Raw genomic sequence first — 12902 nt, forward strand, 5'->3', positions numbered from 1 at the left:
TTATCATCCTTACATTTTGCCCCTAATTTCCTAGCAACTATCTTCCTATCCTTTCTACAAATAGCAAAGGAAGCATTTAAAGCATGATATATTGTAGAAGGACCATCCATAACTTTCCTAGAAACATGAACAATATTCTTTCTAGGCACATGATGAACATATCTCCTAAACATATCTCTATCATGAATATAAGAAGAACTAGAAGCAAACATAGCATGTGAATTATAAGCATGTGAATCATAACTTCTATAGTCATTTCTAGCATGTCTCCTATTATGATACATAAAAGCATGGTTCTTTTTTGTACTACTTGCCATAGGAGCCTTCCCTTTCTCCTTGGCGGGGATGGGAACCTTATGGCTTGTTAAGTTCTTGGCTTCCCTCTTGAAGCCAAGTCCATCCTTAATTGAGGGGTGTCTACCAATCGTGTAGGCATCCCTCGCAAATTTTAGCTTATCAAATTCGCTCTTGCTAGTCTTAAGTTGAGCATTAAGACTAGCCAATTCATCATTAAGTTTGGAAATTGAAACTAGGTGTTCACTACAAGCATCAATGTCAAAATCTTTACACCTATTACAAGATGCAACAATTTCTACACAAGATGTTGATTTACTAGCTACTTCTAACTTAGCATTCAAAACATCATTAATGCTCCTTAAGTTAGAAATTGTCTCATGGCAAGAAGATAATTCACAAGAAAGCATTTCATTTCTTTTAACTTCTAGAGCATGAGATTTTTGTGCTTCTACAAATTTGTCATGTTCTTCATACAACAAATCCTCTTGCTTTTCTAAAAGCCTATTCTTATCATTCAAGGCATCAATCAATTCATTAATTTTATCTACCTTGGTTCTATCTAGGCCCTTAAATAAACATGAATAATCTATTTCATCCTCATCACTAGATTCGTTCTCACTTGAAGAAGCATAAGTAGAGTTTCGAGTACATACCTTCTTCTCCCTTGCCATAAGGCATGTGTGACGCTCGTTGGGGGAAGAGGGATGACTTGTTGAAGGCGGTGGCGGCGAGTCCTTCATTGTCGGAGTCGGAAGAGGAGCAATCCGAATCCCACTCCTTGCCTAGATGAGCCTCGCCTTTTGCCTTCTTATAGTTCTTCTTCTTCTCCCTCTTGTTCCCTTGATCCTGATCACTATCATTGTCGGGACAGTTAGCAATAAAATGACCAAACTTACCACATTTGAAGCATGAGCGCTTCCCCTTTGTCTTGGTCTTGCTTGGCTGCCCCTTGCGACCTTTTAGCGCCGTCTTGAATCTCTTGATGATGAGAGCCATCTCTTCATCATTAAGTCCGGCCGCCTCAATTTGTGCCACCTTGCTAGGTAGCGCCTCCTTGCTTCTTGTTGCCTTGAGAGCAAGAGGTTGAGGCTCATTGATTGGACCATTCAATGCGTCGTCCACGTATCTTGCTTCCTTGATCATCATTCGCCCGCTCACGAACTTTCCAAGTATCTCCTCGGGCGTCATCTTGGTGTACCTAGGATTCTCACGAATATTGTTTACAAGATGAGGATCAAGGACAGTAAAAGACCTTAGCATTAGGCGGACGACGTCGTGGTCCGTCCATCGCGTGCTTCCATAGCTTCTTATCTTGTTGACAAGGGTCTTGAGCCGGTTGTACGTTTGGGTTGGCTCTTCTCCCCTTATCATAGCGAATCTCCCGAGTTCGCCCTCCACCAACTCCATCTTGGTGAGCATTGTGACGTCATTCCCCTCAGAGAGATCTTGAGGGTGTTCCAAATTTGCTTGGCGTTATCCAAGCCGCTCACTTTGTGGTATTCATCCCTGCACAATGAAGCTAGAAGAACAGTAGTAGCTTGTGCATTTTTATGAATTTGCTCATTAATGAACATGGGACTATCCGTACTATCAAAGTGCATTCCACTCTCTACAATCTCCCATATACTAGGATGGAGAGAGAACAAGTGACTACGCATTTTGTGACTCCAAAATCCGTAGTCCTCTCCATCAAAATGAGGAGGTTTACCAAGTGGAATGGATAATAAATGAGCATTTGTACTTTGAGGAATACGAGAGTAATCAAAAGAAAAGTTCGAATTGACCGTTTTCTTTTTCTCGTAGTCGTCGTCGTCCTTTTGGGAAGAAGAAGATTCGTCGCTGTCGTAGTAGATGATTTCCTTGATGCGCCTTGTCTTCTTCTTCTTCCCGTCTTTGCGCTTGTGGCCCGAGCCCGAGTCGGTAGGCTTGTCATCCTTCGGCTCGTTGAAGATAGACTCCTTCTCGTTGTTGTTGACCACCATCCCCTTTCCCTTAGGATCCATCTCTTCGGGCGATTAGTCCCTTCTTGAAGAAAACGGCTCTGATACCAATTGAGAGCACCTAGAGGGGGGGGGGGTGAATAGGTGATCCTGTAATACTTAAAACTTAAGCCACAAAACTTGGTTAAGTGTTAGCACAATAATCACCAAGTGGCTAGAGAGGAGTCTCAACAAAACACAATAACCACAAAGATATCAATCACAGAGATGGCACGGTGGTTATCCCGTGGTTCGGCCAAGACCAACGCTTGCCTACTCCACGTTGTGGCGTCCCAACGGACGAGGATTGCAATCAATCCCTTTCAAGCGGTCCAAAGACCCACTTGAATACCACGGTGTTTTGCTTTGCTTTTCTTAATCCCGTTTGCGAGGAATCTCCACAACTAGGAGTCTCTCGCCCTTACACTTGAAGTTCACAGAGAAGCACGGAGTAAGGGGGGGATTAGCAACTCACACAAGACACAAAGATCACAGCAAATACGCACACACAAGACCCAGACTTGAGCTCAAGAGACTAGCACACTAGAACGGAGCTCAAATCACTAGAATGTCGAACAAGTGCGCAAGAATAGAGTGTGAGTGATCAAGAGTGCTCAAGGTATGCTTGGTATTCTCCTCCATGCGCCTAGGGGTCTCTTTTATAGCCCCAAGGCAGCTAGGAGCCGTTGAGAGCAATCTGGGAAGGCAATTCTTGCCTTCTGTCGTCTGGCGCACCGGACAGTCCGGTGCACACCGGACACTGTCGGGTGCCTGATTTCTTTCCTTACATGGCGAAACCGACCGTTGGCAGACTTGGAGCCGTTGGCGCACCGGACAGTCCGGTGCCCCCTTCTAGCCGTTGGCTTGGCCACGTGTCCCGCGCAGATCGCGCGGCCGACCGTTGGCTCACCGGACAGTCCGGTGTACACCGGACAGTCCGGTGAATTATAGCCGTACGTCGCCGGTGAATTCCCGAGAGCGGCCACTTCGCTCGAACCAGCCTGGCGCACCGGACACTGTCCGGTGCACCACCGGACAGTCCGGTGCTCCCAGACTGAGCAGATTCTTGGCTGCTCGAGCCAAGATATTTCCAATTAGATTTTTCCTGTTTCCAGCACTTAGATACAATACATTAGTCCATAAAACAATGTACTAAGTCTGAGAAACATACCTTTATCCTTGGTTTGTACTTTGTCCACCATTTTACACTTAAGCACTTGTGTTTGAAACTAAATCACCAAAATACTTAGAAATGGCCCAAGGCACATTTCACTTTCAATACAGTCTCGTGAAACCGATGGGTGGAGGAAACCCGAGAGAGACTGACACCCCAACTACGAGCTCAATAGGTGCTTTAGGAGAGCTGAGACCGTGAAGGACGGCAACGACAAAGATAGCGTGGGCGCGATGGGCACCACCGGAGCACCCGTAGCTAAAGCCAACAACCAAGGCAGCAAGAACCCCCACTCCCAGTAGCTTCGCGCCCGTGCCCGCGGCGGCAGCAATGGGCAGCCATGTGGAGGGCAGTGGTGGTGTGAGGTCGTAGACGGTGGCAGGGGCGACACCGAGGCGCCCTCCCATGCTCCCGTGCGTGGTGGCATAGTAGGGACAGGAGGGGGAGCCACGATCCGGACCTATGGTAGGACCCCGAGCAATCCGACGTGGGCATTGGCGGCCTATGGTCCGTGCGACCAGACGTTGGCGGCGGGGGTGATGGGAGAGGGAGAGGGGGGGATCTCGCCGGGGATGGCTGGCCGGCACCGACCGCTGCAGCCTGCAGGCGACGTCACATGGGAGGAGAGGGGAGGGGGAGAGAAAAGAAAACACTAGCTCTACAACATATTGAAGGAGTGAATAAGTTAATAGCCTATAGGGCAAGAATACATATAAGCCCAAGGGGCAAAACATCAAAAACACAAAACTCTAAACAGGATTGATAGCTGATTTTAGTAAAGGGAGAAAATAACCCAAAAAAATTACATCAAACCCGGCTAAACATTATCCTAACTCCACTAGATTCCTTCAAAACAAATAAAGCGACGAGTTTTGACTGGAATTTGTTGAAGTGTATAAGTGGATTGATTACCTTTTAGCATCAGCTTACACTTTTGGTTTGAACTAGTTAGTGTGTCCACACTAACATGGTATCAAAGACAGAGGTCTCAAATTTGAATCCTATCAGTAACTTTATTTATGGTTCCACCATTTTATTTCCATGTTTACGTCTTTCTATAAATGGATTGACTAATGTTGGAGTGTATAAATGAATTGACTAATGTTGAAGTGTACAAATGGATTGACTAATGTTGGAGTGTATAAATGGATTGGCTAACTTTTTCTATTAAATTAAACTGGTTAGTGCATACGTCCTAACATAATTCACGTTATTATGAACAGAAGCACGGCTTCCTGCTCGAGCCGTCCTCATGAGCAAAATTGCACTCAGATCACTTTATTCAGCACTATTGTTCGTCTCTGTACAATGATCTGTGACACGGAACACCGAAGGGACATACACACACAAGCCATTTTCATCGACGACCGCAGTTTATGCTTGCTATTTGTAACAGCTAACATAACATAAATGGTGAATCTTGATCCTATACCTAACTTCCCAAGAATGGCCTGCACCGTGTGGAGCGAAGCTAACTTCAGCGAGAGGTTCACTGGATTAATTCCAGTGAACCTCTCCAGCTCTCCAGGACTATTTCTACTCAGGTTTGTCATGGAAGGCCTTCGAAATTATTGGCCTCACGTCATCTGAGTCCACGAGGCTCTCCAGGAACGGGAGTAACTCGATTAATTCCTGGTCTGCGGGGTCATCAAACCAGCTCTTAATTGGTATGCCGTTATCCACTTGCAACTGGAAAACCTGGACAAAGAAATGCTTCATTAATTAACAAAAAATAATGAATACATATATAGTATGTAAATATTTCATATAGCAAAAAGGCTCTGATGAAAAGATAGTTTAGTTCTTGCCACCTCTAGCTCAGAAGGAAATAGATACATGCCAGGAGACCAATATATCACAGCATATAGTGCTAGACTAGACTTACCAGAGATCAAGATAGAAGTAACAAGGGAAATGCATCTGCCAGAACAGATAATCGATAAAGCACAAACTTTGTATACATTGGAAAGGGATTCTACCTGTGGAGTATTGTCAACTATTGCAACTTTCGCCAAGTCGATCCCCAAGATTGTCAGATCCTTTGTATAGCAACCGTCAGAGAATATACAAGATTCACGATAAATACGCCGTGAGATATATTTTCCATCAGGATCAAGTTTATCTATAAGTTGCTCAGCATAGATTCTCTGACTAGCTGTGAAAATGACAAGCTCAAACATCTGAGCAACCTTCTCAAGAAACACTTTCAGGTAAGGCCTTTTCTTCACATACACTGTGTGATTTTTCATATTGAAGAAAACTTCTAGGGTAAAATCAGCACTGTCGCACTGATCCAATGTTGAATGTACAAGAGTCTCTGCATATGAGAAACCGTTAGACTATCATACAAAGAATACTGGAGTAAAAATGTTTATATTACAACTGAATTTCACATTCCTGATCATGACATGCAAATAACATAAAATATTAACTAAAACATAATAATAACATGCCAGTAGCTAGTGAACATATACTGAAAAGTACCAGGAATTTAAAAGAAACATTCAAAAGTAATATTCCATGTGAAGTTAGTACTGCTTACCGTCCAAATCAAGCACAAGAGTCACATGTTTTGTTCTCACTGGTGTTTTCAGTAAGTGGTTGGGCGAGTCAACATCCATTAAATCAGGCAGACATCTAGAAAGTAGCTTTTGATCTAGATATTCAGTTTCAACATCTCCTGCGTCAGAGCTACTTTCAGTTTCTGAATCTGTTGGTTTTGTACGAAGGTATAAGGATGTTTCATCAGGGTCCGTTGTGACATTGTCTGCCAGAACCGCATCATCACTGTTACTGAGTTTTGGTGTATCATCTAGAGACAGACGAGCCACGGGCCACTCTACCATGTCAACTAAATTCATACAATCATTGTAGGAAGTACTAACTTCATTTGTAAAACCCATCAAACTATCAAATTGGAGAGCCGAGAAGTTTTCTGAGACATAGAAGTCCAGAACATCCCAAACTTGTAATTCAGTTGTGGTATTGTATCCTTCATCATTGCCACCAAGAATCAAGTGAAGGAGCTCAGTGCTTTCATCCATTGCTGCAATTGACAGATAATGAAAAGAAAAGTCAATGAAGAATTATCAGGGCCTTCAGCAACCAAATATCAGATAGATGGCCAATAATTGGATGAACTAAAAAAACACAAACTGATAAAAAGTACAAATGTCAGCAGCCAAGACATCCAATACAGGAATGTAAATTTATAGACACCTGAAGTCAAGTTGCCACAGAAAACTTGGAAGCTAAGCCGTGTTACCTGCAGCATTGTAGTTTATCTCTTTCAACTGAAGATCACTGCAGACTGGATCTGGTGACAGGATACTCTCAAGGTCTGATGACGATGGTACTTGTATTGGAACCTGAAAATTATTTTTGTAATAGGTTGAGTATTCAATACTGCATAACATCTCAAAACACATCGAAACAAAGATGCAGTACTGTAGGAAATTACATGATGATGCATTGATGCTTAGAAAGATCATCCCATTCACTTCTACTGATACACTATTGTTTCTAAGTAGAACACTCACAGCTTGATAATCGAGAGCACTAGCAGCTGCATCATGAAAACTCAGACCATTATTATCCAACTATTTGACTTGCATGATTAGTTATCAGAGCATAGTTTTATAATTTGCAATCACAAATACTGGTTTAACAAATCTCAGTGCTTGTTAGAGTATTGCGAGTTTTAGAAGTAAAATACTGTAATTGGCTTTGTCCTACCTCATCCTAACGCCTTTGTTATTTCCAAATGTAAGCTTTGTAAACCAGCACATTTCAAAATTAAATGTGGTTTTCTGAGTTTAACTTTTCTTTACTAGCAAAGAAAATTCTAAAAAACAACTGAAGCTTTTCATGATAGAGCTTATTAAATACTCCCTTCGTTCCAAATTGTAATTTGTTTTGGCTTTTTCTATATGCATAGATTTTGCTATGCATATAGTGTATATCTAGATACATACCAAAATTTTATGTATCTAAAACAACCAAAATGACTTACAATTTGGGATGGAGGGAGTAAAAAGAAAATCTAAGAGAACTGAATCCAAAATGATTTGATCGAGGGAAGTTGTTAGAAAATCTAACCATAGCTGCTGTGGTATTAGCTAGAATCAGTACGAAGTTCAAGAACTGGGCTTTTTGGTTGGACGACGTCGAATAATAATAATAATAATAATTTAGTACTACTACTACTATCATGGTGTTGTGTCAAAGCTGGTTTGTGTTTTCTTTTTCCATTCTTCTTCCATTTTTGAAACTTTAGCGATGCAACTATGCTGGTGTTCCCAGGAACTTTCTGAAAGGAAAATAAAGGTTAATTACCATTGATCTTGGACCATATGACAACAATGGCGGTAGCAAACTGGTGCTTCCTGCATCAGATTCATCATGCAATAAGGTGATTTCCATGATTTCAGCGTTTTCCCCTGATACTCCGGCAGTGCAGCACACTGCAAAAAGGGATGGAAGAAAAAAAAGTTGGAACACATTCTTGCAGTCCAGAAATAATCTACTAAATAAAATTGGTACTAATATGCTAAATTATGTTTTCCCAGATCAAGTTCAAACCTCCATGTGCTTGTGAAAGTGCATCTCAATACATACATAAATATGATTAGTGTAACATAAGCCATACAGTAATGTTGTACCCAACTAATTCTGTGCCGAAGGTCCTAGATTCTAGCAGAAGGTAAAGTTGATTTTTGGGAGGGAAAGAGGGTGCACAAATTTACTAAAACTTGAACTTCGTGATCAGTACAAAACAATCACTGCAATTCTTTCTTTTTGTATAAAAAATAAACTTACAATAGTCGAAGTAATGTTATGCAGTACCACTGTAACAGTATCATGCCATTTATAACAATAACATTTGTAAAGCATATTGAAATATGAAGAACAACTAAGAACTGTATCTAAGTATCTTAGACTACTTCACGATATATTAATTCACCTGCCATCATTTAACATACTAACTAGAACATTCTCTTTTTCCACTTTGACAGAACAAAGATGCTTCCGATAAGTGGCGAAGCTAGAGTAGAGCAGAGGGGGGTGCACATGACTTAGGGCCTAGGAGTGCATGGTAATAACTTATAGGTGGTGCATATATGGTGGAAATTTAGTCTAAATTACTAGTTTTGCAAAAAAAATATGGGTGCGTGTGCACCCCCTAATTACTACCTACCTTCGCCCTGCTTCCGATTCTACTTTACAAGCCACAAATGGGTCCTTTCATGTTAAAAGGTACTGGTCAGTCAAAATATCAGCAGTTAGTACTCAGTACCTGTAACATGGCCAGAACTGAGGTTTTTTGCATTTCAGGTAGTGTATTTACTCAGAGTTTCAGATTACGAAGGCGCAACCTATAGCATATAATACAGATTATCTTCTGTGGATCTGCTTTGACCATATATACGCTCCAAACAGGAAAAGCACAATTCATTGACAGTAGGAAAGATTGAAATGAATCTAGCCAGGTAAATGAGACTGGAATCTATGAAGACTTTACCATTTTGATGACTTATTAGCGTTGACCCCGCCACCGTTTTATCAAGTGTAACCTCTTGAGGGTGTGAATGTTCCAGTGTTTCAGTGGTCTTGCAAAATGTATGAGGCTCCTGTGTCCCTAAACAGTCGTTGCTTAACATTTTATTCATCCTTAGTGCAAGTATTTGCAAAAAGCATGTTCAAAGTACTGCAGTTCCAGTAGGAAAAGGCCAACTGTTGAAACATTTGATATCACTAAAGACATTAGTGGAGAAAAGGTGAAACAAGGAACTATCTACAACCTAATGCAGTCGAAAGAACATACTTTAACCACTAATAAATCTGTAAAGGGAAAGCGCTAATCAATTCGACATGAAAAAACAAAAACTTAGTATTGTGACGATTAGTCCGTAGACAAAGGAAGTAATGTAAATGTAATCATTATTAACAAAACAAGAAAAAGATATGCGTCTTTGACTAAACAATAGTATTAGTCAACAAATTTACTCTACTCGAAACTCGAAATCAGCTGTCACTTCTCGCATGCCGGGAGCATGTTATAAGTGAATTCGCCAAAGCAAAACAGGTCCGCTAATACTCTTGGATCCTCTGGCAGTGGCAGCAAGTAACAACTCTACCAGACAGCATCCGTCCCCTTTTCCCCCTTTCCTCTACTTTTCGTTTTTAGACCATCACAAATCTCCCCTGCAACAGGAAAATCGGATGCGGAATATACCGTACGTCAAAGCACTACTAACCCCGTAAAATTCCCGACATCACATCACAAAAAGAGGGGCTCACTTCACTCCTCGTCGTCGGAAAATCACAGCGCAGAATCACGAGTGGAGAAAGAAGTGCGGAGAACAGAGACCAGGCCAACAGCCTTCACCGAACATCTCTGTCGAGCTTAGAGTCTTGGAACTACAGGATCGTCCTTCGGCACTCGAATTTCACACAGGAAAAAAAACCAGAACAGTTCCGCGTTTTCAGCAGCTCGCCGAAATCTCCTCGTGTTCATGCTACAAAAGACCACAAATACCCACCAAATTCGCCGCCAAATTCACCGTGAGAGACTGAGAGGGCCGTCCCCAGCTTAATCACACGCTAGAAAGTTGAGAACAAGCATCGATACTACTAAAGAGACGGGGCAAGAACTTTGTGCTCACGAAACCTCCGACCAGACCAAGCGCAGAGCTCGAGAGAGACGAGAAGAGATACGTACACAGGCAGTGCGCTCGCGTAGCGCCGATGACCTCTGGCTGAGCACAGCACCCTCTCCTCGCGCCTAGCCTTGCTCCGGCAAAGGCCAGGAAGAATCAGAGAAGCGACGAGGAAGAGGGAGGAGGAGGGAGCAGGGAGGCAAGCAAGCTAGCAAGGCGCAAGAGGCAAGAGGCAAGAACACAGGCAGGGACAGCTCGATCGCTCGCCAATCCCGCACCACATAATCTATGCGACCGATCCGCGTCCGCCAACGCCAGGCTTAACCTTCCTCCGTTCGCAACCGCAGACATGTGGGGCACGCAAGGCCGGGCCCGCGTGGACGGTACACTAGAAGGTACAAGTCTATGTAGGTTTTGTATTTTCACGGTGGGTTTGCGGCTGTCCCCACTCCGCCTTCATGCCCCTGCGCCTCCGTTACACTGCTCCAAACATACTTGACCACTGACATGCGGGGTAGGAGTAGAGCGAGCCCAAATGTCAGTTCGAGAGGTAGAATGTCCGTCCGGTGTGTGGATATTTGTGCCGGAGGGTACACGTGGACGGTGAGGATGCGCTACCTCATCATGCCGGGCGGATTCCGTCCGTTAATTTATAGCGCTTGGTCCCACTTTATTGGATCGGCATACATTAGTCATACGCGTCTTTGCGTTCCGTCACTGACACGTTTGGAGATCGTATGTGGGACCATCTAGACAGTGATACGAGCTAGTAGTATGCATATACCCGCCGAGAATTGATGGAGTTGGTGGGGTACACGTCGACCAGAGGACGGCGCTTGATCTTCTGCACCCAGCTTGCGGCCATGCCCACTGCTTTGCCTACGCGTCGCGCAGTTGCCCCAGGCAGCCAGGCTAGAACGTACTCCTCGCTGCCGGCAGCACCCACGCGCGTGTGGCCGCCGCCGTGTCTACCATCCGCGCGGCGCTGACGACAGGAGCCGAACGAGGCAACGGAACTCGGAAGCGACGGCTGGGCACTGGAGCGCACGTGCAACGGAACGCGGCAAGATAGCCGGTGAGTTCTGAAATGATTTGGGTCTGGATTGCAACGTTTTTCGTGATAAGCTTTGGCGCCAGCGAGCCTACTGTAATTACTAGAAAGACCTTGCACTCCTGAGCGTTTCTAGCACGTATTTGTTTCTTTCTTTTCTTTTTCGTTTCTATTTTTTGTTTTATCTGGGTGTTTGAATACTGTAATTCGTTTGGTTATTTCCGATTTGGAGCTAAACATTAGGGATGTATTTCCTAATGGTGTTCTCCGTGGAAGCGTGAACGATCTGTGACGTGAGGCTGGACGGTCTACAACCTCGCTGCAGGAGCGTCTCCTCTCTGTGTCGCATTGAACGGTCCGCGATGGCGCAGAACGTCTTTTGGTGGCGTAGAACCCTAGATCTTGACTCTCGGGAGAGACCCCGTTGGGGAGGAGAGTTCTAGGGAGTGCTCCAGGGTTTGCGGGCCACCCAGGGCATCCCTAGGTGGCGTAGAGCCACATAGAGATCAAGGAATAGGCCAAGGAAAACTAATACTAGACTTGCAAGTTCGAATTCAGATGATAAAGGTGATGCCATCAAGCTTAATGCCGTCATCACCATCAATGAGGCTCCATCACTCTTCTCTACTCCACATTGCCTTATGGAAAGAGGTGACTCAAAGGTAAAAATGATGATCATAACGATGATGATGAGTATTCTTATGACGATCTTGTTAAAATGATTAGTGAGGCAGATGACTACACGCAAGGAGAAAGAATAGTTTAAGGCATTGAAGGATTTGTACAAATCACTTCAAGTGTCTTTTGAGGAGCTAAATATTTCTCATGAGAATCTATAAGAGGCTCATGTGAAGTTTAAGGAAGCTCAAATCTCCCCTTATGCATGAGGCCATTACAGTCGAGGTAGACATGGGTGTCACTTGTGACTCACTTTATAGTCCCACAATTGCACCAAGTTTGACTAACATTTATTGTAGAAAGTGCAATATTTCTCTCATGGGTGATAAAATCTCTTGCGATGACACACGTATTGTTGAAAATGATGTGTTAGTTAAGAAAGCTAATTCACTAACTCATGATTTGGAAAGAGCATATGGTGGCAAGGCCAAGTTGAATTTCGTCTTGGAAGTCAAAGGTGCTCACTTAACTATGAAGGCCTTGGGTACATTCCCAAGAAGGGTAAGAATGAATTTGCTAAACAAAAGACCAATTATGAGAAGGAGTGTGGCAAAACTTTCCATAAGTGTCACATAGTGGGTCATATGAAGAAGTATTGTCTAAGGAACAAGAGTCTATCCCTTGCTCCATTTGACCCTTGCTATGTTTATACTGATAATTCCAAAGGTGTTTGTTCAAACTTTGTTGGCACGCCTATAATTGGTGCTAAAAAGAATGCCATTTAGATACCAAAGGCCTTGGTGACTAACATCTAAGGACCCAAACAAGTTTGGGCACATAAAATAAACTGATTTATTTTATAGGTAAACTACAAGGCGGGTGGTAACCATTGGGTGCTTGATAGAGGGTGTACTCAATACATGACAGGTGATATGAGGATGTTCTCTTCTATGAGCAATGAAAATTACACCAGTTATGAAAATAGCACATTTGGAGACAATAGCAAAGGAAATGTGAAAGGATTGGGTAGAATTGCTATCTCTAATGATCATTCTATATTAAACGTGCTATCGGCTGAGTCCCTTAATTTTAATTTGCTATCCATAGCCTAATTATGTGATCTT

The 12902-nt window shown here is 43.2% G+C and overlaps 2 protein-coding genes across 9 annotated transcripts; both read right to left on the reverse strand.

Moving 5' to 3' along the window:
- Positions 1 to 3373: 3373 nt before the first annotated feature.
- Positions 3374 to 4110, reverse strand: LOC100193913 (uncharacterized). The gene has a single exon (NM_001363817.1). It carries the CDS (start codon positions 3855 to 3857, stop codon positions 3552 to 3554), a length of 306 nt encoding a protein of 101 aa, NP_001350746.1. The 5' UTR covers positions 3858 to 4110; the 3' UTR covers positions 3374 to 3551.
- A 566-nt stretch (positions 4111 to 4676) lies between these two features.
- Positions 4677 to 10399, reverse strand: LOC100283041 (CTD-phosphatase-like protein). Of its 8 annotated transcripts, none has more exons than XM_035965859.1 (8): positions 10172 to 10361; positions 8972 to 9183; positions 8747 to 8825; positions 7786 to 7913; positions 6716 to 6818; positions 5993 to 6496; positions 5430 to 5767; positions 4704 to 5148 (listed from the first exon to the last, which is right to left on the reverse strand). In XM_035965859.1, the coding sequence occupies exons 4-8, from the start codon at positions 7870 to 7872 to the stop codon at positions 4987 to 4989; spliced, it is 1194 nt and encodes a 397-aa protein (XP_035821752.1). In that variant the 5' UTR covers positions 7873 to 7913; positions 8747 to 8825; positions 8972 to 9183; positions 10172 to 10361; the 3' UTR covers positions 4704 to 4986. The 8 variants fall into 8 exon arrangements, with proteins under 8 accessions (NP_001399220.1, NP_001149415.1, XP_035821752.1 ...); XM_020549735.3 differs by having other exon boundaries at positions 8972 to 9088; positions 10172 to 10280; NM_001412291.1 differs by lacking the exon at positions 8747 to 8825 and having other exon boundaries at positions 4677 to 5148; positions 8972 to 9088; positions 10172 to 10366.
- Positions 10400 to 12902: the final 2503 nt, after the last annotated feature.

Source organism: Zea mays, chromosome 3, assembly GCF_902167145.1.
Source record: "Zea mays cultivar B73 chromosome 3, Zm-B73-REFERENCE-NAM-5.0, whole genome shotgun sequence".
Taxonomy (NCBI): domain Eukaryota; kingdom Viridiplantae; phylum Streptophyta; class Magnoliopsida; order Poales; family Poaceae; genus Zea; species Zea mays.